This window comes from Notechis scutatus, chromosome 12, assembly GCF_049901735.1.
Source record: "Notechis scutatus isolate UNSWTSFEM ecotype Mainland chromosome 12, rNotScu1.2, whole genome shotgun sequence".
Lineage (NCBI taxonomy): Eukaryota > Metazoa > Chordata > Lepidosauria > Squamata > Elapidae > Notechis > Notechis scutatus.
Window position 1 is genome coordinate 15,442,311 of NC_142020.1, and position 25,613 is coordinate 15,467,923.

Sequence of the window (25,613 nt, forward strand, 5' to 3'; positions counted from 1 at the left end):
ACAGTGTACACAGCAAACGAGATGACTATGCTGGGTTTTGTATCACAAATCACTAGTCGAACCCTTCCCAAGCGTTTAGGACTGTGTGATGTATCTTCCTCCTCCTCCTCCTTTTCTTTCTTTCTTTTCTTTTCTTTTCTTTTCTTTTTCTTTTTCTTCTTCTTCTTCTTCTTCTTCTTCTTCTTCTTCTTCTTCTTCTTCTTCTTCTTCTTCTTCTTCTTCTTCTTCTTCTTCTTCTTCTTCCTCCTCCTCCTCATTATTCCCCCCCTCTTCTTCCTCTCCTCCTCCTCCTCCTCCCCCCTGCCCCCAAAGGGCCTGGGGTCAGAACTGGGCTTTCATGCAGAATCCCAACGGCGACCCCCCTTCCCGGGGCGGGTTCTTACATGCACGTTTTTCAACTAGTCAACTGGGGAGGGAAGAGCAGCACGAGCAGCTACCGGCGAGGCTGGAGTCGCTCCGGGATCCCTTCTGCAAAGCCTTCCGCTCGGGGCGGGCTCGCCAAGCTGGGTGGGGGCTCCCTTTGCGGACGGGGCGGACCCTCCCCCATCTGCCTCTTCTGGCCCCAGGACCTCCCAGAGCCATTTTTTTACAGCTGCGCTCCAGCAAACTGGCCCAAACTGGCCTGCCCCGCCCTTCCCAGCCCCGCATTGACCCTCCCCACCAGCCCCCCGAGCTCCCCCCCTCGCTTCAGAGAGGACGGGGCTCGTCTGGAGCCCTCTAGCAGACCCAAGCCGGGAACGGGTCGTGGGAACGCGGCTCGGCTGCCCTTCCCCGCGTCGGAAGGCGGAGCCGGCGCTTCTCGGCCGGGCCCGGCCGCTCCCGCCCCGCCGCGGCCATTGGCGGCGCGCCCTTCCCGGCTCGCCCGGTCAGCAGATCCGGAGCCTCCGGGGGTCCGCTTGGACAGCGCCGGGCTGGGCGTTGGGAGAGCTCCGCGCGGCTCCGTTTCACGCCGCCGCCAACGCCGCCTTCTGGCTCCTGCTCGGGGCTGCGGGGGATCCTCCGAGGGAGATGCGCGCCGTCCGGCTGGATCGCGGCCGGGGCTGGGCCGGGGGAGCCTCCCAGCTGCAAGGCGGCCCCTCCGGCCGGGAGGCGAGGCGAGGCGGGGGCGGCGACTTGCAGGAGGCGTGAAGGTCCCGGCGGAAAGTAAAGTTCGCGCTGTCCGCGGAGAAAAGTTCTGGTTCTTTCCTTCCTTTCTTTTTTCTTTTCCTTCTTCTTTCTCTTGGAAAGGGGGAAAAGGCCGCCGCCCCCTCCTCTCTTTTCCAACTCAGCCTTTTCCTCTCCCGAAAGAACATTCCGGCGCCTCTTGCTGCCTTGTTCCCACTCCTCCTTTCCTGCTTTTCTCTCTATCCCTCTTTCCTGCTCGATCCTCCCCACTCCTCCTTCCCTCTTTTCTTTCCATCCCTCTTTCCTGCTCGATCCTCCCCACTCCTCCTTCCTGCTTTTCTCCCCATCCCTCTTTCCTGCTCGTTCCCCCCCCTTGCCCCGCTCTCCAACACCGCCCCCCCGCGCGCGCAATTCAGGATGTCGCCCATCCAAGCCCTCCAACTCTGGTGCAAGCAACAGTGCGAAGGCTACAAAGACGTCTCCATCACCAACATGACCACCTCGTTCCGGGACGGGCTGGCCTTTTGCGCCATTCTGCACCGCCACAGGCCGGACCTCATGTGAGTGACGCTGGGGGGGTGTCCCCTTCCTGGGAGGGGAGGGGAAAGCATGGAAGGAGGGGGAAGGAGGACCGCTCGTTTTTCCCCACGCGGAACTTAAGGGGAGCTTCCAGCTCCCGAGGCAGTCTACCCCTTAAAAAACCTCAAAAGCTGGAGATTCTTGGTCGCTCTTGCGCTGTCTTGGCAGGACCGATGCCCAGGCTGTTGGGCATGTCCCAGAAGGTGCAGTCTGAGCCCCATCCTGTGCCTTTCGGAATTAAGGGGGGGGGGAGCTCCCAGTTTGGGATAAACCTTTGCAGAAAGAGGCGTGTCTGTGTGTGTTTGTTTAGGTGTGGTTTGAAGGTGCCACAAAGAACCGTCTTGGGGTGCAGGGTGTATTTAGGAAGGAGTTTGCATTGGATTTGTGCATTTCTTTCATTTTATTTGGGTCTCGCCTTTATTTTTTTATTTTTTTGAAAAGGTTGCATTGAAAAGATTTGCCCAGACATTTTCCTCAAAGGGTTGGCAGGGCACTTTTGGTGTGGCCTTATTTCTATGTGTGGCACCGGATGTCTGCATTGGCTTTAGTTTGTTTTCTGAAAACAGCCAAGGATGAAAGGAGCTGCTCAAACATTACAGGACGTACCAAAAGCCAGGTCCCATAAACAGTTTATTTACAGTATATAAATTCCATTAAATATTCAAATGTGTTTCTATTTTCTGATTTTTTTAAAAAAAGCTTCCTTACGCATTTGAACATTGTTATGTGCAGTGGCAGCATTTTCTCTGGGAAAAACATAATAAATTAATAAAACAGACTGGGCTTGGCCTATTGGAAGTATCTAGGTGACGTTTCGATGAAGTCTCATTCATCATCTTCAGGCTTGTCACACACCCACTAGCAGTTAAAGGGAAGAAGCAGCTGCAAGCTCACATTACTCTGAGAAGCACAAAGCCGAAGACACAAGCCTGAAGATGACGAATGAGACTTCATCGAAACGTCGCCTAGATACTTCCAATTTTATGCGGGAGAAAACCCGAATAACCAAAGATCCACATACAAATACCCGTGAGAACCTCAGAATATATATATATGTATATATATACACATACATACATACACACATACATACATATACATATACATATATACATACATATACATATACATATATACATACACATACACACATACACACACACACACATATATATGAATTTTATACATATAAAAATAAGATTATATTGGATGGATGGATGGATGATAGGTAGGTAGATGGATAGATAGATAGATAGATAGATAGATAGATAGATAGATAGATAGATAGATAGATAGATAGATAGATAGATAGATGATGGATGGATGGATAGGTGGATGATGGATGGATGGAGAGAGAGAGATGGATAGATAGATAGATAGACAGATAGATGAAGAGATGGATGGATAGATAGATGGATAGATAGATAGATAGATAGATAGATAGATAGATGAAGAGATGGATGGATAGATAGATAGGTAGGTAGGTAGGTAGGTAGGTAGGTAGGTAGGTAGGTAGAATCTTAACTCTTCTGACACAAATCTTGTAAAACAGACCAATCAGATTACTGCTTGATCCAAATATCTCCTCTGAATCCAGGGTGAACTTTGAATTTTCCCAGCTAGAACCAAGTCCAATATAATAACACCCATTATCTGGAATAGTATTTTCCCCTAAATAATAATTTTAAAAATCAGTTAAAAAGAGCTAGCAAGTATTTGTCCCTTCTTTACACATTCTACGTGGGTCCCCTTCGCAATGAGAACCAGACAGAAAACTCATTTATTTCCCAATTTTCCCCACCGAATTTCACCATCTGACGTCATTCTCAGTGCAACCACGGAGTCAAGAGTTTGTGAGCAACAGGCAAACTCGCTGTGGCTGGATAGATATGTGTCATTTCCTTCCATGTGACTGACCCCAGTGAAGAAACGACCATCCCCTATGGAAGGCTAAGACCGCTGGGAACAAAGCAATCATTCTCGTCTCTGATTTGTATCTCTTTAAGAAAGCCATAGAGCTTGCCTGCCTGCCTGCCTTTTTCTTTCTCTCTCTCTCTCTCTCTTTCTTTCCATCTCTTTCTTTTTTCTTTCTTTCCTTCTTTCTTTCTCTGCTTTCTTTTTCTCTCTCCCTCTCTCTGCCTTTTTCTTTCTTTCTTTCCTTTTTCTTTCTCTCTTTCCATTTTTCTTTTTTCTTTGTTTCTTTCTTTGCTTTCTTTTTCTCCCTTTCTCTGCCTTTCTTTCTTTTCTTTCTTTCCTTTCCCTTTCTTTCTTTCTTTTTTCTTTCTTTCTTTCTTTCTTTCTTTCTTTCTTTCTTTCTTTCTTTCTTTCTTTCTTTCTTTCTTTCTTTCTTTCTTTCTTTCTTTCTTTCTCATACAAAAAAGGAATAAGAGAAAAGAGAAAAAAACCAGACCCAAAACACAAAAACACACATTAACTACAGGAAAAGAACATAACATTTCACCAATGGGGAAATCATTAAACTCAGACACCATAAAATAACATTTAATCACAGTTGATGTGGTTGAATGGGTCTTATCTAGAACAACCTTTGGAAAAAAAAAAAAAGCTGGCTCTGGCTTGGGCAGGGCCTAAATCGATTCAAATGAAATTAAATCCCCAGCAGAATTCTGTCAGAAAGTTTCCCCTTGATGTGCTAGGTTTCTGCATGTGGGGATGGATTAGATAGAAGATAGGCAGCAAAGAAATTTAATATATAAATAAATAAAATGTATCTCCCATGAAACTTCTGGAAGGTTAGAAAGTTGGCAGAAAACTAAACTGTGATGACTTGCTGATACTTTTCAAAATGCAATTCATAATATTTGGGTTGAGAATATGATTCTGGAGAAAGTCCATTGCCCTGTTGATCAAATGTGGCACCTTCTATGTAATTTTGGGCTCAGCTATGGTGAGTTTTTCTAGCTTGTCTTCAGCCCCATAAAAGCAAAGTAACTTACAGAAATGGGAAGATGGAGAGGGGGAAAGGGGGAAAACGAGAGGAAACCAAAGCGTAAAGGTGGCAACCAGCATTTTTAAAAAAATGTTTAAATTGTTTTATTATTTTAGAATTATCAGCTGCCCAGAGTCTCTTGATTGGGTGGCTTTAGAAGTTGAATAAATGAATAAAAATGAATTTTCTCAGATCTTCTGATGTTATTTTGTGGTTGTCCCTGATTTCGGGAGGGTCTCCCAAGGAGGTCCATAAATTCAACATGGATGCCACAACGGTCCCACCCACTTTTTATGGGCTTTGCAGGCACCATCTTGAAGTTTTTGACCTCTCGGCCCTGCCTTGATAGGCCACCCAGTCCTTAATGCTCCAGACCATCACTGCCTGCACGGATATCTGTCTTGGCTCAATGAAAAATAACTGGGAAGCCCCTTTTTTTCTTGTTTTGTCTTGAAATAATAATAATAATAATAATAATAATAATAAAAAACATATATTTCAGAACAGATGTTTGCAATGACACTTGGAAAGGCGGGTTTAAAACAAACAAGGGTTTGTCAGGGAAACGCTCTGCCTCTCCCAGCTGATGTTTAGATGTCTTCCGCTAACAGGCCTGACAACTGTTGGCTGTTTACATTTAGATGTGACGGGGTTTGTGAGCAAAGCAGGCGAGGGAGAGGGGAGGGCAGGAATGGAGCTGATCAGTGGGGAGGGGGGAGTTCCTCCTCTCCTTAAACTCTCATCGCTGTCATGTCTGGGGTGAGCATGGCTGGAGGGAGCCCACTCCCCTCATGTCTTCCCGAGAGCTGTGCATCAAACCGGAGCGGAATTTTCAGCATCCGGTTCAGGTCTCAGCACAATGGGGCTGCCCCAGGGGTGGGAGTCAAATTTTTTAACAACCAGTTCTGTGGGTGTGGCTTAGTTGACATGGCTTGGTGGTCATGTGACTGGGTGGACATGGCTTGGTGGTCATGTTATTGGCTGGGCATGGCCAACTCAACATCACTCACATCGAGGCACGCATCTCCTCGCCTGGCCTCTCATGACTGTGGGGATGCTGCAACAGTCTTAAGTGTGAAAAATGGTCCTAAGTCACTTTTTTCAGTGCCATTGTAACTTTGAATGGTCCCTCCACATGAGCAAAATACCAGCAAAGGAAGGGAAAAAAACTCCAGAGAAGTTCCTGAGACAGGAAGTCTAGTCCTGCCAAGAATATAATAAGGGTTAACGGAGAGGCAGTTTCTGTAAGCAACACCAGAATGTTTCCTTCCTGCCTCCCTTACAGGATTAGGCCAGTAATTTCTTCTAACAACCGGTTCTCCGAACTGCTTAGAATGTTAACAACCGGTTCTAGTGAATAGGTGCGAACTGGGAGAATCCCACCCCTGGGCTGCCCCATGCAACACTGGATTTGGAGGTCAGACATCTCCTAAACCTATGATGGGGAACCTATGGCACACGTGCCAGAGATGGCACACACAGCATTCTCTGTGGGCACATGAACCGTCGTCCCAGCTCAGCTTCTCCACGCACGTGTGCACCACCTCCCACCAGCCAGCTGGTCTTCAGATTTCTACCCAGGGGGCAGCGCACATTTGGACGGGGCATGCATGCCTGCTCAGGGGCAGAGTGCATGCGTGGGAGTTGTGTATGCATGCCTGGGGGTGCATGCACATGCAAAGGGGGGTGGGGCACATGCACAGAGGGCATGCACATGTTGCATTTTCTGGGTGCATGCGCTTTGGTACTTGGTGCTGAAAAGATTAGTCATCACTGTCCTAGGCTGAAGCTCCGATGAGCAGAAGTCCTGGTTGTGAAGATAATGTTGTGGTGCCAACACTTGTTGGACGTTGGGGTGTCACCATTTCATAATCAGCTCCTGGGTGTTGGGAAGTTACAGGCATGTGCCTAAGTAGCTCAAGAATGTTGGGTTTGCTTTCCTGGGTTTTCCTTACCTGGAGCAACTTGAGGTTAGTAGAAGAAGGAGCTCAAGAACTTCAGGTCTGTTCTCCTGGTTTTCCTTACCTGGAGCAAGCTGAGGTTGTTCTAGAACAGGGCTCTCCCAACTGTGGCAACTGTAAGACTTTTGGACTTCAACTCCCAGAATTCCTCAGCCAGCAAAGGTTCTGGAGACCCCTGTTCTAGGAGACCAAAGGAGCGACAGTGTCAATCTTCCAAATTCTTTTCTGGCGAATTTCTGGCAGATGTGAGATTTAAAACAGGACTTCATGGCCCACTTGGCTCATTGTCAAGTCATAATAATAATAATGATGTGCCAACTCCTTTCCAAAGAGTAGCTGGCTTACTCTTTCTGCATTGGCAGAACGGCCCTGAGTCTGGGACTATGGTTGTAAATCAGAATATTAGTCACATTTGGACTGGGTCTCCCTGTAAAACCCTGAGACCCAAGAATTCCATAAGACGTTCTTTCATGTATATATATATATATAAACGTTTATTCCCCGTCTCTTTAGGTGTCTTGTTTACATTGCCAAAACTGAGACTGGAAATTCCCTCCAAATTCCTTCTCATACGTCTTCCAGGTGTATCTTCCTGGTTGTTACCCAAGAGATGTGACTGTTCAAACCTCCTGCAGGCATTTGATCTAAATTCTGTTGAATTGTTTTTTGCCCTCTTCACAGCCTGTGTTTAATTTTTATTTGCATGAATGCTGTTGCAGCAAAAAAACAAACAAACAAAAAAAAAGCTTGTATTGTCCAAATCTTTGAAGTTGGATCTTTAGTTTTTCTTCTATTAACAACAAGGAGATCTTAATGATACAGGAGGCGGATTTTTTCTGGGTTCCAGGTGGTTTTAATAACTCAGTTCATGCTAGGGAGAAAGCCAGCTAGTTCAGTTTTCTCTCTGCATGACGGGTTTTAGGATACTCTCAAAAGCACCCCTTTGAGGCAGCTGTGAATATGGGTACAATTAGCTTCCAAACCCCTGATTGCTTTGTGGATGGATGAGATTTCCCAGAAGGTAGATCTGGATCTTAGAAACCTTCAGCAGGCATGTGGAAATTGTTAATTAGAAGTTGACACTGGATCTTTTTTTTTTTTTGAAATAGCCGTGTAAGGGCAGGTAGATTCCTGCAAATATTTGAACTGAGTCATGACTGTTGCAGGAGAAATTTTCATGTGGTTGCAAAGACTGCAGAGTTGTGTCTCAACTTCAAAAACATTCAGACTTACAGAATAACAGAGTTGGAAGGGACCTTAGAGATCTTCTAGTCCAACCCAATGCTCAAGCAGGAAACCATAGACCATTCTGAACAAATTTCTGTCCAATCTCTTAAAAGCCTCCAGTGTCAACACACCCACAACTTCTGGAGGCAAATGGATTAATTGTTCTCACAGTCAGGAAATCTCTCCTTAATTCTAGGTTGGATTTTTTCCTTCCATCCGTTGTTCCTTGTCTGGCCTTTGGGTGCCTTGGAAAATAGCTTGGCCCCCTCCTCCTCTCTGTGGCAGCCCCTCAAATATTGGAAGACTGCTATCCTGTCTCCCCTGGTCCTTCTCTTCACTAGACTAGCCAAGCCCACTTCCTGCAACCGTTCATCGTATGTTTCATCCTCCAGCCCCCTAATTGTCTTTATTGACAAAGTTTGTCTTCCATCATCATAAGGAATGTAAGTTCCAGGAAAGGAAGATTCAAGGAGAATGTTAGGGGAAAACACCCTAAAATTAAGAATATGCTGCATGCTTCGATGGTGGAAAAGCTGGCTTGTGAGGTTAGGGAGAAAGTTTGGCCTGGCCGGCACCATGGTCCAGCAAGGAATCCTGGCCTGTTTTTACTTGTTTCCTCTATAACTTTTGCTTTTGCTTTTTTCTATTTCAGAGATTTCACTTCCCTGAGCAAGGAAAACGTCTTTGAGAATAATGCTCTGGTAAGGTGGTTTTTTTCCTTCTCTTTCACTTCCTCTTCATTTCCCTCAAGGCCATTTTCCCTCCCGTCTCTTTTTCCTGCGCACCTTGACCTCAGGTAGATTTGATCAGAACAAACAGATCATAAAACAAATACTCAACACCTTTAACTTTCCTTAATAATAGGATTACTCAATTTTTCCCTGGGCCTTTTTTGTTTGTTTGCAACGTTCATGAGCTGAGTTGGTGGAGCAGGTTAAATATCTGGTTTTGGGCACTTGAGACACCCTGGATATGGATGGGCTCCAGGTTGGAGGTCTGAAGGGAACCCCAAAGTCTACCTGGAAGAGGTCAAATCTTGCAAATAAGGGGGAGATCTGGTGGGTTAATCTTGAAAGTGAACTCACTTTTGCCTTCGGTTCAAGGCAGAGTCTAGAAAAACCGGTTTGGCAAGATTTCCAGGACCTTCAATTTGCACAGAGGGAAAGTTGTGCTATAGGATTGAGGACCTTTTGATCAACGTCTGCACCGCCCAAAGCACCAACAGCAGCTGCCCTCCTGAACCCCATTTTGGCAACAGCATGGCTGCTAGGGTTGGTGATTGATCTGGATCGGACCAAGTTGAGGTGGAACAATGGCTGGTGACTTAACTTATGCTAGCTTAGTCTTGGGTTCTGCGCCTGTGTTTTGTGGTTCTGCAGGGTAGCTTTGCTCCATCCATGTGGCCCACAAACCACTGAGATAGATAGATAGATAGATAGATAGATAGATAGATAGATAGATAGATAGATAGATAGATAGATAGATAAATGTAATTTGGGGTGGAGGGGAAGGTTGTGAAACGTGGTACGAATACAGGTACAGATTTATGGAAGTTTAAATTCTTGAATGCAGATTTTACAAGGGGAGAGAGTCTTGGTGCATATCTCTCCCTCTCCCTCTCCCCTCCCTCCCTCCATCTATCTATTTATCCATCTATTTCTCTATCCATTTCTTTCTCTCTTTATTTCCACCTATCCATTTCCCTCCCTTTCTCGGTCTATGCCTCGGTTTCTCCATCCCCATCTCCATCTCATCATCTTCCATTCTTCTCCCATCTCCTGTTTTTCCCTCTCCCTCCCTCTCTCCATCTCTCCCTCCATCTCCATCTCTCCATCTCCATCCCCTTCCGCTCTTCTCCCCAGAAGCAGGTCAGATTTCCAATGATCCGAGGATCCTCCTTGAAAAGCCAAAGATTGGGTTTCTGTAGATTCCCCGTCCTTTCACCCCTGGCTTCTCCCCAGTCTGTTGGGCTCCCTTGTCCGGATATGGCTGCCTCCTGAAATACATTCCTCCTCCTGTCTAGGAACCAGACCCTCCTCCGTTCCACTTCCTTACTCTGGTTTTGGAAACCTGAGATCCTGGAGTGCGGAGTGCCTGGGAAAGCCGATTGTTGTGGGGAAGCAAAAGGCTCCCAGATGTGCTTGTGAGAAGGAAGGAGGCCTGGACCACCCACAGTCTCTGCACGTGGGTCGAGGGCCGGAGGAATGGAATGTCCTGGAGAAGGAGCTGGGCCTCCACGTTGAGTTTCCGTGGCCTGGCCGGTCTGCAGCTCCTTGGAGCCAGGCTTGGAAAGGAGATTCTTTTCCAACTGCGCCAAAGAGCCCCTTTTAATGAGGACGAGAAGGTGGGTGGAACGGCAGCGGCGTTTAACCCTGCAGTGAAAAGCAGGTGTGAGAAGGTTTATCTTTATTTATTTATTTTATTTATTGGATTTGTCAGTTGCTTACAAGATAATAGGTATAAGTATAAACATAGTTATGAATACATGAAATGTATACATATAAGAAAAATAAAAGAAACCATAGGACAGGAACGGTAGGGACGAAATGGTGCGCTTATGCACGCCCCCTACAGGCCTCTTAGGAAAGGTGTGAGGTCAGTAGTAGACAGTCTAAGGTTAAAGTTTTTGGGGTTTGGGGAAGAAACCACAGAGTCAGGTAGAGAATTCCAGACATTGACCACTCTGTTTCTGAAGTCGTATTTCCTGCAATCAATTTGATGTGGTTTACCTTGAGTTTGTATCTATTGTGTGCTCTTGTATTGTTGTGGTTGAAGCTGAAGTATTCATTGACAGGTAGGACATTGCAATGTATGATTTTATATACCATGCTTAAATCAGACCGAAGACGGCGTAGTTCTAGATTTTCTAGGTCTAGAATTTCAAGTCTGGTGGCATAAGGTATTCTACAATGAGTAGAGGAGTGGAGAACTCCTCTTGTGAAATATTTCTGGACTTTCTCAACTGTGTTAATATCAGATACCTAATGTGGGTTCCAGACTGATGAGCTGTATTCGAGTATAGATCTAGTAAATGTTTTGTATGCTCTAGTTATTAGTGTGATATTACCAGAGAAAAAGCTACGTAGGATTAGGTTAACAACTCTTAATGCCTTTTTGGCTATGGAGTTACAATGGGCTCTAGCACTTAGATCATTAGAGATGAGTATTCCAAGGTCCTTGACAGAGCTTAGATCATCAACCAGGTCTTGACTATTCAGCTTGTATTTTATTTTCTGATTTTTTTTTTTGCCAATATGTAAGACAGAGCATTTATTTATTGAGATTTGAAGTTGGTTGGCATTCTTCCAACGGACTGTACCTGGTTATCTTCCTGAAGTTGGCAATTATCTATCCTGGTCTGTAGTGGAACTTTATTCAGTGCAGTTTGATTTTGTTTTTTGCTTCGTTATGGGCTCTTGGCATTTGAACTGTGTTTCTCTCCTTTGAAATGTTATCTTGAAAATAGTTTACTCCTCCACTGTGAACAATTAAACAGTGAAGCCAAGTTGAAGGCATTAAAGGACTTTTATTTACGTTTTGGTTTTTGTTATATTTCTGATATACTCTGGGTCATCACAGAGGCGTTGGATGCCACAATGGGACAGGTTGTGAGGGAGAGAAATGGCTGATGAACGGATTCGGTGGAAGGAGGTTATTCTTGGGTCTTGGTTGTCCCTCAGAAGACCAGGTGTCAACCATGAAGCTCACCTGATTGGAGCCATCTTGGAGCTCCAGTGCTGCCACACAGGGGGTGAGGAATAGGGAGGTGGCGGGGGGGAATGAGAGATAGCTGGGGTTGCGTAGCCAAAACAAAATACTTTCCCCTGGGAACCAAGGACGTTTTCACACCTGGCTGGAGGAAGGAGGAGTGATGTCACTAGGCAAACAGAGGAATTCAAACTTTTTTTCTACCGGTTCTGTGGGTGTGGCTTGGTGGGAAGGTTACTGCAAAATCCCCATTCGCTCCCCCACCCCACTAACCTGCTTTCTAGCTCCATTCTCCTGTGTGACAGGGTTCCGACAATCCACCCCCATTTCAATCATGAGTCTCCAGCCACACAGGTCCACCCCCCTGGATGTATATTCTCCAATGGGACACATCCATAGCCAAGAGTCATCCATCATGTTCTCCAGTAATAATCTTGCGCGCCAGAAGCTTCGGCCACCTAGCAATTATCTAAAAAAAAATATTTAGGGTGTAGACATTGCTTCCCCCACTCCCTTTCTGCTGACAACTCTAAAAGACCAGAGAAATATTTTTGAGTTGACACTGTAACAGGGCAATCAAAGAAGACCCAGCCGATCAGCTGGGACTCAATGGGAGATGGAGGAGAGGTGGGGTTGGCGGGGCCGGTCAGAGGTGGGAATTTGCTGGTTCTCCAAAGGACTCAAAATTTCTGCTACCGGTTCTCCAGCACCAGTCAGAACCTGCTGAAAACCCCCTCTGTGACCAGACATGATCCTTGATTGGACCATGTGACAGAGTGTTTGGGGTTGAGGGGGAAACGTTTAATGAGGTGAAAAGCGCGGGAAGTCTTCCGAGTCAGTTTTCACCACATCTGTGCCGATATGATATATCCAGTAAAGCTGTTCTTGGAGGAATACTGCCTGCCTCAGAGTTTTGCTTACTATGGGTCTATGACTTGGAACCCTGACACCAGGACTTGAACGTGTGCGTGGATTTCGCTGTCCTGCAAAATAATTTTGGCCACGGATCTCCGCTCGGTTAAAGAGAAGGACGACCTCATCTCAACTTCTCTGTTCGTATCTCACAGGCTTTCCGAGTTGCGGAGAAGGAGCTGGGCATCCCGGCTCTGCTGGACGCTGAAGATATGGTGGCCCTCAGAGTGCCCGACCGGCTGAGCATCCTCACATACGTCTCCCAATATTACAATTACTTTCACGGCAAGTCGCCCAGTGAGTATCTCTCCCTTTCTTGCTCCCTTCCTTCCAGGTTTTGGATTAAACAAGAACAAACAAACAAAAAACCCCAAGATGTGGCCAACTTGACATAAGCCATGGAATGGTCCTCTTCAACCAGGATAGGTAGAGATGGCGTTCCCTTGGGCAGAGGCAGGGTTGCATCCAAGGACTAGAGGGCAGCAAAACTGGAATGGTCATTGCTGAGACCGTTGGAGAGGAAGGGAAGGAAGGAGAAAAAAGAGGGAAGGAAGGGAAGAAGAAGGAGGGAGGGAAGGAAAGAAGAAAGGAAGAGAAGGGAGGAAAAAAGAGGGATGGACGAACAAAGGAAGGAAAAAAGGGAATGATGGACAGAAGGAAAGAGGAAGGAAGGGAGGGAAGGAGGAAAAAGAGGGAAGGAAGGAAAGAAGGAGGAGGAGGAAAGGAAAGAAGTAAAGAAAGGAAGGAAAAAATAGGGAAGGAAGGAAAGAAGGAAAGAGGGAGGGAGGGAGGGAAGGAGGACAAAAGGGAAAGAAGGAAGAGGGAGGAAGGGAGGGAGGGTAGGAGGAAAAAAGAGGGAAGGAAGGAAAGAAGAAGGAGGAAAGGAAAGAAGTAAAGAAAGGAAGGAAAAAAGAGGGAAGGGAGGGAGGAGGGAGGGAGGAAGGGAGGGAGGGAAGAAGGGAGGGTGGGAAGGAGGAAAAGAAAAGAAGGAAAGAAAGGAAGGGAGGAAGAAGGAAAGGGAGGGACGGAAGGAGAAAAAAGAGGGAAGGAAGGAAAAAGGAAAGGAAGGAGGGAAGAGAGGAAGGAAGGAAAGCCTCTTTAAATTGGGAAAAGAAATCTTGATTAAAAAAAACACCCAGATAGTTATCTCAGTAAGCAACCATCAGCCTTCCTAATAAAAGGCAAGTGAATCAGATGGCCTTTGGTGCCAGTTTCCTGGACAAAGCTACCCTATCATGCCCTGGAGGTGCCTCTTCTATGCCTGATGAGAGCCTTGGCATCCTTGGCATCGCAATTCTGTTCCTTTTCCTGCAGTTGGAGGGATGGCTGGAGTCAAGCGCCCGGCTTCCCAGCCCAGTGATCAGCCGACCGAGAAAAAAGTGGTTCCCGAGCCGAAGGCCCTGAGTCCAACGCAACCGTCCAGGCCAGCTTTTCTTCTTGAACCCAAAGCACAGCCAGCTGTGGTGGGGCGTAGGCTGGCGATGGATACCTCTCCGGCAGCCGAAGTACGTTGACATCATCCTTTTGTCCCGGAGGCTGATTCTCTCTGTGTGTCTGTGTTTATGACAGCTGGATATTTCACAATAGAACTTCCATGGATCAACAGAGTGTGTCAGGGTTCCGACGATTGCCCTATTTAATTCATGAGCCTCGATCCAAGCTTCAAAAGAATCCAAAAGATTTATTAGGAGCAACAGGTCCAACATTAACCTGTATGAAGTCAACTCTGAGACACGTAATTTACTATCACCTATGACCCTGTTTATGTGTCATAAATCAGGTTCCCCAACGGGCTAGGTGTCATCAATCACACTCTCCAATGAAGGATTTTCATGGGCAGAAGATCCGGTAGCCTAGGCTACAGTCTCCACAAGATAAGCGTGGAATGTGCTTCTGCCTTTCATCTGCCACACTGCTCCCTCGGGCCTTTCCCCACCGCCCTCCTTCTTATGGCAACTCAGAAACAGGCATAGGAATGATTTACGAGTTGACAGAGTGTATCTTAGGATTTTTTTTTTTAAAACTGGAAATTGGCAAAAAAAAAAAAAGTTGCAAATTGTGATGATACGGTTGCCGGATGATGCCGCCGGTCATCAAATGCGAGGCTAAACTAATCAGAACAGAGAACAGAGAGGGGGGCTCTACTTGGAGGATGGCTTAGAAATAGTAAAACATGGGAGGGTCTTTGGCTTGGTGGAGGAGAGGGGGCTCCTTTTGAATTCCTGTTTTCTCTCTCCCTCCCCCACCCCAGAGACGGGTCTTAGCTGAGAAGAACAATGCCCAACTGAGCAACTGCGCCATCTGTGGAACTCATGTCCACTTGGTGCAACGCCTCCTGATGGACGGGAAGCTGTATCACAGGAATTGCTTCAGGTATGGGGACTCCGGAGGACTTGGTCAGGGACTGGCCTTGACCCACCCAGCCCATGTCGTGCTTCAGGGGTCTGGCTTGGGGAGGGGCAAGGATGCTGTAATGGATTGGGTGGTCTCTAAAGTCTGCGTTTCTCCACCTCGGCCGCTTTAAGATGGGTGGACTTCAACCAGGGGTGGGATTCAAACATCCCAGCCACCAGTTTGCTGCCCGGTTGCTGGGGTGGGGGGCACGGCCATGATGGGCGTGGCTTCCTGGAACTTCCGGGAGTGCCGTTTTTTGCCTTCCCCAGAATCCGGAGGCTGATTCCCTCTTAGACGGTCACGATTTGTCCCGGATTTTGCTTCCAGGTGCAAAAAATGCTCCAGCACTTTACAGAGTGGAAACTACAAAGCTGGACTTAGCCCAGGCACCTTCCTTTGCAACCGCCACGCAGGGGATGGCCTGGCTCAGGTTCCTCCTGCCCTGGAGAACCGGACAGAGAAGAAGGCTGCCCCTTTGAAGACCCCTGCAGGGAATGGTGCGAAGGGGCTCAAACCAACGCAGGCAGCCTCGCCCGTGCCCAAACCACGTCGGGTCTTCCAGAACAACGTGACTCCCCAACCCCCACCCGCTCAGGGGCCGTCCAATTCCCAGAGTCCTAAAACCGTCAGGGGGTCCACAAGTCCGAGTTTCCCTCGCTTGCACCCTCCTGCCCCAACACCAGAACACCCCACGGCTCCCTCTTCGACGGAGGTGCGCTCGAGAATCCAACAGGCGCGGGAGAAGTTTTTCCAGGCTGATCCAGGCTCTTCCGCCTTCCCTGTGAGAAAACCTGAACCGGCGAAAAACCACAACTCTCCTATCCTGCCTGCCCAAGTCCCTGAGAAAAGTGCCAGCTCTCGAACTCAGGTCCCCATCAGCAGCAGCAGCAGCGAGAGCAAGAAAGACCAAGCCCGCAGCATCCTTCAGCGTGTCTTACTTGTACCGCAGCCCTCGACCAACCAGCCAAAGGGAGTTGGCGCTGTGGAGCCCCGATCGTTGGCATACAACAGGTGAGCCTTGGGTATTCCAGTGGCATTTACTTGCTTACATTATTTTTTAACCAATAACTCATGGCGGCGAACGCACCTTCCTCTTCCTATTTTTCCCACAACAACCACCCTGTGAGGTAGGTTGGGCTGAGAGAGAGAGAATGATGGAATGATATCACCCAGGCGGCTTTCATGGCTAAGGTGGGACTAGAACTCACCGTCTCCTGGTGATTGACTTAGAGTCACCCAACCGGTTTTCACAGTTAAGGCAGAACTAGAATTCACCGACTCCTGGTGATTGGCCCAAAGTCACCCAGCTGGTTTTTAGGGCTAAGGCGGGACTAGAATTCACGTTCTCCTAGTGACTAGCTTAAAGTCACCCAGGCAGCTTTCCTGGCTAATGCTAGAACTAGGCTAGACTAGAACTCACCTCCTCCTGATGATTGACTCAGTCACCCAGCCGGCTTTCACAGTTAAGGTGGGACTAGAACTCACCTCCTCCTGGTGATTGACCCAAAATCACCCAGCTGGCTTTCATGGCTAAGGCTGGACTAGAACTCACCGTCTCCTGCTTTCTAGCCTGGTGCCTTCACCACTAGACCAAACTAAGTTTTCTTAAATTGCAGATTTAAGTTTGCAAAGAGGGGTGTTTGCGGTGTGGCAACACACCCTGGAATGAGCCAAAATGCAATGTTTTATGGATTGATTTGATAGGGAGTCCGTTGATTATAATTTTATAATCATGATTTATTAAATTTATATGCCGGAAAAGGGCAGTTTTGGAGCTTGTTTCCCATGCTTTGCAAGGGGCACAGATTCGGCCTCTTCTTACCTCAGCCAAGAAGCTGGTAACCATCTTTTGCTTCCCACAGCCCATCCTCTCCTGCCCTTTCTGGTTCACGGGGTCTGCACCCCCAGTATCCCCCAGCTAGCAAACCTTTTAACAAGCCAGCTTTTGCAGACGCACTGAGACCGGCAGAAACATCGCGTCCAGTTGTGAATCTCCCCAAGGATCCTAGCCACAAACTGGGGATCGGAGCTGAGCCCCAGAACAAAATCAAGGATGGGTCCATCGGCACATCGGCCAACACTGGGCGTAAATCGGACACCAAGGTGGTTAAAGGTAGGAAGCAGCCATCCCTGTGCCTGCGATGAGTTGGGTTCAAATCATGATTTAAATCCCCGATCACAGAGAGTCAATTGGATGGTTTCAATCCTAGTTAATAGCCCAAAGGTGCTTTTTTTTTCAGGAGGTAAACTGGACTTCCTTAAAAATTTTGACTACTGGTTCTGTGGGCGTGGCTTGGTGGGTGTGGCAGGGGGAAGGATATACTGCAAAATCCCCCTTCCCTCCCCACCCCACTAACCTGCTTTCCAGCTCCGTTCTCCTGGGCAGGGCAACCAAAGAAGATCCAGCCAATCAGCTGTAGGCGTGGCTTGGTGGGCGTGGTGTTCTGTGGGCGTGGCTTGGTGGGTGTGGCAAGGGAAGGATATACTGCAAAATACCCCTTCCCTCCCCACCCCACTAACCTGCTTTCCAGCTCTGTTCTCCTGGGCAGGGCAACCAAAGAAGATCCAGCCAATCAGCTGTAGGCGTGGCTTGGTGGGCGTGGTGTTCTGTGGGCGTGGCTTGGTGGGTGTGGCAGGGGGAAGGATATACTGCAAAATACCCCTTCCCTCCACACCCCACTAACCTGCTTTCCAGCCCCGTTCTCCTCTGCAGGACAACCAAAGGAGACCCAGCCAATCAGCAGGAACTCAATGGGAGGCGGAGACTAGATGGGGTTGGCGGGGCCAGTCAGAGGTGGGATTGGCCGGTTCTCTGAACGGCTCAAAATTTCCACTACTGGTTCTCCAGAACTGGTCCGAACCGGCTGAATACCCCCCTCTGGTTTCTCTTCTCATCCAAGAAGCTTCTTCAGCTCTGATTGGATGGTGGATGGATGGATGGTCCCAATCAGAGTTGACAAAGCTTCGTGGATGAGAAGCGAAACATCACGAAAGAAAAACCAGACATTCCAGTTGCCTCTTGGAAAAAAACAAAAAAAAATAACACCCTTGGAACAGCCATGACCTGGATGACGGAGAATCTCCATAAATCCCAGTTCATGTTTAAACCGGTGATTCTCAACTTGGGTGACTTTTAAAAAGGGGTGGACGTCTTCAGCTCCCAAAATTCCCCAGCCAGATGTGAGATGGAAGCAGTGATCAAACCAGGGGTGGGATTCAATTGGTTTAACAACTGGTTCTGTGGGCGTGGCTTGGTGAGCATGGCTAGGAGGGCATGGCCATGCGATTGGGTGGGCGTGGCTGCTTCTTTTCCCCACAGCAAACCCCCCCCCATTTTTGGGGCCTCCTGGGGGGGGGGGGGTGTTTTTGCTCCCAGAAGGCTTCCCTGGGGCCCAGGAAGGCAAAAAACGGAGTGCGTGGGAGGGGGAACACAGCACACACATACACACACACACACACACACACACTCACACATACACCTGTGCACCCCTTTTTGCCTTCTGGACCTCAGGGAAGCCCCCCGAGTGAAGCAGTAAGACAGCGAGGGGGATCCCGGCACAGCTGATCATCGGAACAGCTGATCGTTGGGAAAAAAGAAATACCGTAAGGGGTGACTGGGCGGGGGAGAACGCAGTCAGCGATGTCGGGCATGCGCGATAAGGACTGACTGGGCGGGGAGGGGATGGGCGGGATGGCCGGGTGGCGCCAGCCAGAGGCACGATTTGCCGATTCGCCGATTCTCTGAACTGCGCAGAATCATAACAACCGGTTCTAGAGAACCGGTCCGAACCGGTAGAATCACACCCCTGGATCAAACCCAATTCTGTCCTTTTTGAAAGCAATAAATCTTTGGTTTATTGACCAAGGAGACCTCGGTTCTGCAAGCTGCATAGTTTTTTTGCAAAATCGGTGTGTTTGCACCTCCGCCCCGTCATTCACTTCACTCCGCTTGGTGGTTGGGACTCGGGAGGAAGGAGGAGGAGTGCAAACCTTGAATGCTGGCTTACGCTTCACCCTCCTTTGCATGTTTCTCAATCAGCGAAAGGCGCCTGGGAGGCAGAAAAGAAATTGGAGAGCCCGGAAGACTGGAGATCAAGGCTGAAACCGGTCAAGTGAGTGCTAAAAAAAGAGGGAAGGCAAAATATACAGGGTTTAGTTGCTCTTCTCTGCGTTTTTCCCCAAAGTCTCAACCTCTTGTTTTGTAATTTGTGGTGACCAAAACTAGATGTGGCATTCCAGGTGTGGCCTTACTAAGGATTTATAAAACGGTACGAACAAAATATAGAATATAGATTATAGGAGTTGGAAGGGACCTTGGAGGTCTTCTAGTCCAGTCCCTGCTCAGGCAGGAAATATTATACCATTTCAGACAAAAATGGCTCTCCAATGTCTTCTTAAAAACTACCAGTGTTGGAGCATTTAACAACTTCTGGAGGCTTCCCGTGGTTTTGAGTCTATCTGATTTGCAGAGTCCGCTATGGGGCTGCCAAATTCTGCCTTTCATGGCACGAAATGGGGGTGAGGGGTGGGGGGGCCCTTCCGTGCCAACAGCTTCTCTCCTTCTGTGCAGACCCCCCCGCCAGGACGAAGCCAAGCATTCCCCAAAACCTTCGGAGGTGGAGATCAACATACAGGTGAAACCAAGACAGAACGACAACAAGGTGTCTCTTTCTGTCCTCTCCCCGGCGGTTCCCAATTCTGGTACGACTAGACCTGCTTTGACAAGATCTGGAGAATTCATTTCCCCTTCGGGCTTCCTAAACCTTTCAAGCAACATACTAGTCCTCATGAACAGGGGGAGAGAACTCTCTCGAGAGCTCGGTCTCCTCTATTTTGGCCTGCCTGTTTGGCCCCTATCTGTGGTAACTTTGTCCAGTCCTGGCCACGTCCTCAACAAGAAGGATCTCGCCCATCGGGATAGCCGAAATCTGAATTTGAACTCAAGTCCAGGCTCATAAGTTGGGTTTTCTCTCTCTCTCTCTCTCTCTCTCTCTCTCTCTCTCTTCCCATGATAGCACCACTGGCTGTCCAACCCCAGAAGAAGAAGCTGTTGGTGCCACCTCTGGATGTCTCCAACAGCTGGCAGAAAGGGAAGGTGCTGTGGGAATCTCACCCAACCCCGGCCAAAGCAGAGAAATGGAGCCCATCAAAAACAGTCGTGGCGCCCGGTCAGTTTCTCTCATCGTTTCCACCAGACGCTGAATTTCTGACATCGATGAACGACAGTTCTCATCAGCCCCAGCTAGGAGAGCCATTGCTGGGGGACGCTGGGAATTGTAGTTCCAGGCAACCCCTGGAAGGCCCTCAGGCAGCAACTGAATCTTCCCCTCTTTTCTTTCCAGCCCAACCGTCCTCTCTTGGAACCTTCTGGAAGCCTCCGAGGGATCCAGTGATCTCTCCCATCAAGGTAGGCTATGGATTCCAGCCAGGGGTGGGACGCAAATTTTTAAACTATCGGTTTGGTGGGCGTGGCTAGGTGGGCGTGGTCATGTGATTGGGTGGGCGTGATTTTTTATTTTTATTTATTTTTGCCTCCTGGGCCTCAGGGAAGGAAGCAATATGGTGGGGGGCGGAATCAGCTGTGCCGCGCGATTATTTCCTGCTTTCTAGCTGATCTAAATCGTGCGGCACAGCTGATCTTCGGAAAACAGCTGATCGGTGGGGAAAGAAAAAAAGGAAATACCTTGATCTTTGGAGCGAACCGATTCACCAGCTGAACCAGAGCTCGAACCGGTAGAATCCCTACCCCTGCTTCCAGCCGAGATGCCGGCCCACCTTGCAGGGTTGTCGGGAGGCTAAACGCTCTGCTTTCTGCCGTGAGCTTCTGGGTGGTGAATCGCGTTGTCTCTGACGCCTTTCAGCTCCACCCGGATTACGTCCCCGAGGAGGAGATCCAGAAGGAAATCCGGCAGATTGAAAGAGATCTGGACAAGCTGGAGCGGAAGGGGATAACCTTGGAGAAGCAGCTCCGGGCTTGCGAGGGAGGTAAGGAAGCCCCGGCTAAATGGATAAGAGCCCAAAGGTGGTTTTCTTTTGAAAAGAGATTTGAAAACCTCCAGGTTTCTAGTCCTCATGGAGGCCCGGAAAGTCCGAATACATGGCTTTGTTGCTTTTTCCTTCTTTAATAATGAACAAGATTAGGGGAAGTTTTTTGCAAAGTAGGCAGTTTTTTTTCCCCCATTGGCAGAGGTGCAGGTGCTGGTTTTTTTTTTTTCCTCACCTGGCCTACCTCACAGGGTCTGGGAATGGATGGATCATTTGACCTCTTTCTTGGATCTCGTGTACAGATGATTCCGAAGATGCCCTGATGGTGGAGTGGTTCAAACTGATCCACGAGAAGCAGATCTTGCTGAGACGGGAATCCGAGTTGATGCACAAGTGAGTGAAACTGGCCAGTTCGTGGCGTCTGCGCAGCCAGTTGCCAGCTCTATAGGATTTGGGCTGCCTTTTTAAACCCAACAGACCATAACTAGGGGGTCATTACTCATTACAGGTAGTCTTCCTTTAGCGACTGCCTTGTGTAGTGACCATTTTCAGTCCTCATTTAGCAACTGCCTTATTTAGCAACAATTTGCAGTGTCGACATTGAAAAAAAACCAGGCCGCTCTTTTATCACCTTTGCAGATCTGCAAAGCAAAAGGCAAGCAGAAGTCATAAGTTTCGCTTAGCAACCACTTTGTTTAACAACCAAGTTGCCAGTCCCTTGTGGCCGCTAAACGAGGACATCCTTTATTTCTTTTCCTGCTAAAAATATTTTTTTAAAAAAACATAGTTAAGAAAAAGATGTGGTAGGATCCTTCCAGCAATCTGTTTAGGAGGGCTCCGAAATTTTGAACCGGTCCTGCGTGCGAATTTGAATCCTTTAAAGTAACGTTTCTCTCCTGCAGGATAAACCAGCAGAAACTGGAATTAAAGCAGTGGGATATTGAGACCGAACTACGCACTCTCATTGGCAAAGCCGGTGAGTATCCCATCCATTCCCTTCTTGGCATCCTTTATCGCTGTGATTCCTCCAAGTTGGGAAGAACCCATAGTTCTCTACACAACTCTTGGGGCAGAGCCTTTTGCTGTTTTATGTCAGGATTACTATTTGTCAGGATTCCGGAGATTGCCCCAATCAAATCATGAGCCTCGAGCCAAGCTTCAAAAGAATCCAGAAGATTTATTAGGAGCAACATGTATGGCATTAGCCTGTATGAAGCCAACTCTGAGACATGTAATTCACCTATGACCCTGTTTCCCCCCCCCTCCCCCCCGGGTGTGTCATAAATCAGATTCTCCAATTGAGCATGTTCACCGCGCTGGGTGTCATCAATCACATTCTCCAATTAAGGATTTTCGTGGGCAGAAGATCCGGTAGCTTAGTTACAAACTTTGTAAGATAAGTGTGGAATGCACTTCTGCTTTTAAACTGCCGTCCCGCTTGTTCAGATTTCCTCCCCCCTCCCCCCCCATTTATTGCAACTCTAAAGCAGGCATAGCAGTGCTTTACGAGTGGACACTATTATTTTAACATATAATTCTGGTTCTTCCCCCGCCGTCCAGATTACTTGAAGACCCCGAAGGAGAAGAGTCGAGAGAAGGAACTCCTTGACTCGTACTTGGACACGGTCAACAATCGGAACAAAATTGTAGAAGTCTTGGATGAGGACAGACTCAGGTATGAAGGGGTGGAGGAAGGCCAGAAGGACTGGAGACACAGCCCTTGACCAGCCCTTGGTCTCCCAGACAAGTTGGGTGGGGGATTCTGGGAGTTGGAAGTCCACACATCCTAAAGTTGCCGCGGTTGGGGAACTTGGCTGAAAGGAACGATCGCTTCCCCTGCAGTTTACAATTTCCCCATTTCTTCAAGGGATGGTCAACAGCCCTCCCGAGTAACTTTAGAAGCTCCTTCTGCCAAACAAGGTTCATAGGTCTGGCTTTTTGGCAAGTATCTTGGAGTAATTAGGGATGATTGTCGGTAGTTTCTGGATGCAGTTATGTTGCTAATTGTGAGGAGGCGTTCCACTGGGCATATGAGGCTGTGAATATTGTGCAAGGAAGCTGTTCGCTTATCTGGCAGGGGTGGGTGCCTTCTTTCTCCTAAAACTCTGAACTAGCTTTGTTTATGATTTTGTGTGTGTGTGTGTGTGTGTGTGAGTTAAAATGAACAGCGTTTTCAGGTCTGCTTTTTGAACGGGTGAAGAAGGAAGCGTAGTAGAAGGTAGTCTGGATTCCCAGCAGGGAGGGGCCGCATGCCAGAGGACCAAGAGACATTGAGAGCTTTTGTGTGAGAGAAAAGAGGATGAAGACAGCTCCTCCTCCTCAATAGTTTCCCAGAGCACATGTATTTAACGGTGAAAGTCACCTGCTTTAGTTTGGCAAGATTTCTGTCTATGGGTGAGGAACAGTAAAAAAAAAAAGAAAATCAATAAAGAATTTGGTTCAGATGGTTTGTGTGAGAGAAAGAGGGTGAAGACGGTTCCTCCTCAATAGATCCCAGATTCTAGGTTCTATGCAAATAGTCTGCTTTAATTTGGCAAAATTTCTGTCTTGTAGCTAAAGGAACCTTGAAGGAAACTGTTTGGAAGAATCTCGGCATGTCTATCTCAGTTTTGGGGGCCTGGGAGGAAGTAAGATTGGGGGTCCTTTTGGTGATTTTAGGGTGCTTCTAAATGAGGAGGAGTATTTAACAGAGCAGGAATTCCTGCAGGATGGCAACCAAGTCTCTCCTCATCTCTTTTTTTTCCTTCCTCTCAGCTGATCGTTGGAGGCTTTTTCTTACTATCGGTTCAGCCAACCAGTAGGAATTTTTGCTCCTGGTTTGGCCGAACAGGTCCAAACTGGTAGCATACCACCCTTGCCCCAAATCCATAAATGGCTTTGTTTTTTTTCCCCAAGGCAGAGGTTTGGGGAAGTTACGATGTCTTGAAACCTGGAACCGAGGAGGGTTGAGAAAGATAGTGTGGAAGGTGCTTTGCTCTGTCGTTGCTCTAAAGGGGCTTCCCTTGAGTGGACATTTTGGGTATGGAGCTCAATCTAAGATCCGGTGGGCCTTAAGGAACTCCAGATCTGGCCATTAACGGCCACGGAGAAGGATGTTGGGATGTCTAGTTGAACATCTGGACTTAGTACTGTTTCAGGTGTTGGACTATCTACTCTGCTTCCTTCTCTAGGGAACTGGAAGAAGATGAGATATTCGTTGACATGATCAAGAAGTTTGGTAAGTCTCGACCCTACGAAGCCATTTGGGTCAAGAGTTCTGCTTTTATCGTAAAGCTACCATCGTGACTTTTTTCACGCTGCTGTAACTTCAAACGGTCGCTAATTGTAAGCCGAGAACTATCTGAATAGAATACAGACTAACAGAGTTAGAAGGGACCTTGTAGGTCATCTAGTCCAACCCCCCTCCACCCAAGCAGGAGACCCTACACCATTTCTGACAGATGGCAGTCCAGTGTCTTCTTGAAAGCTTCCAGGGATGAAGCTCCCACAACTTTCAAAGGCAACTTCTGTTGATTGTTCTCATGGTCAGAAAATGTCCCCTTATTTCCAAGTTGAATCTCTCCTTGATCAGCTTCCATCCATTATTCCTTGTCTGGCCTTCGGGGGCTTAGAATAGCTTGACCCCCGCCCCCTCCTCCTCTCTGTGGCAACCCCTCAAATATTGGAAGATGCTGTCCTGTCTCCCCTGGTCCTTCCCTTCCCTAGACTGGCCAGGCCCAGTTCCTGCAAGCATTCGTCGTATGTTTCAGCCTCCAGTCCCCTAACCGTCTTTAGCTGCAGCCGTAATGTAATAACTGATAAATGGTTGAAGAAGCTATTTCTTCCCTGCAGGTGTGTCTCGGAGCCCCCAGGAAAATGAAAAAAAGAAAAACAAGTTTGCCTTTCTCCGAACATCGAAACCCAAGAACTGAATCCTACGGGGAGGAATGCAACCGAAGGAGCTTCCATCACCTACGGATCCATTTGCTGTTCGGATAACTTTGTTCCTTAAGGAGGACAAGTTTCGGGGGCCGCCCCACGGAGGGAAAAGAATGGAAGCAGAAGCGGAAGGAGATTTCCCAGGAAACCCAGCGATGCTTGAATAGCGAGGAGCAAAGCCTCGGTGGGAAATATAGGCTCTGAATGAAACAACCCCTTTGCCTTTTGAAAAATTGGCCAAAAATCCGAGTGAAGTTTGAACCTCTTCAACGGGAAGTTTTTCAGTAGCTCAGAAGCAAAAACTTTCCAGGGATGCCTTTTTTCTCCCCGACTGCAGGAGAATTTGGGGTATATGGCTGCCCCTCGTTTTTTTTCCCCTGTACCATTTCATTTTTCCACGAAGAGAAAAATTCCCCTCCCTACTTTGGATCAAGCAGCAATAAATAGATTTCTTCCACTTCCCCTCCGAGCGAGGATTTAGGTGCGATTCCCTGGGAGAAATCGCTTTCTGGACACCAGGTGGCGCCATCGCTCTCAGCAGGCCTCTGTTTACCAGGGACTCCAGGGAGGAAAAATTCTCAGGAATTTTCATTCAAAAATCATCACAATCCCCTCCACCCCGTGTGCTTCTTCTAGTTTCATGGTTTGGAGAACCAGATTCACTCCAGAACTGGCCTGTGGGATGATCCTAACGGACTCCCCCCCCCCCTTTTCTACTTTTGTACATTGTAATAAATGTAGAATGTTTGTGAATTTGGAGGACAGCGATGGTAGAAGTCCAAACTTTTTATAAAATCTAGATGTCACCTCCTGGCTGGGCCAGAAGTTGAAGAAGAAGAAGAAGAAGAAGAAGAAGAAGAAGAAGAAGAAGAAGA

At 47.9% G+C, this 25,613-nt stretch overlaps 1 protein-coding gene across 1 annotated transcript; it reads left to right on the plus strand.

Annotated features, from left to right (window-relative positions):
* Positions 1-797: 797 nt before the first annotated feature.
* On the plus strand, positions 798-25,613 carry MICALL2 (MICAL like 2). The gene is made up of 17 exons (XM_026689400.2): positions 798-1,664; positions 8,474-8,522; positions 12,597-12,738; positions 13,756-13,946; positions 14,693-14,814; positions 15,163-15,846; positions 16,698-16,948; positions 18,875-18,947; positions 19,406-19,536; positions 19,851-20,003; positions 20,178-20,242; positions 20,697-20,820; positions 21,123-21,213; positions 21,723-21,796; positions 22,381-22,495; positions 23,991-24,037; positions 24,652-25,613. Exons 1-17 carry the CDS (start codon positions 1,522-1,524, stop codon positions 24,729-24,731), a joined length of 2,535 nt encoding a protein of 844 aa, XP_026545185.2. The 5' UTR covers positions 798-1,521; the 3' UTR covers positions 24,732-25,613.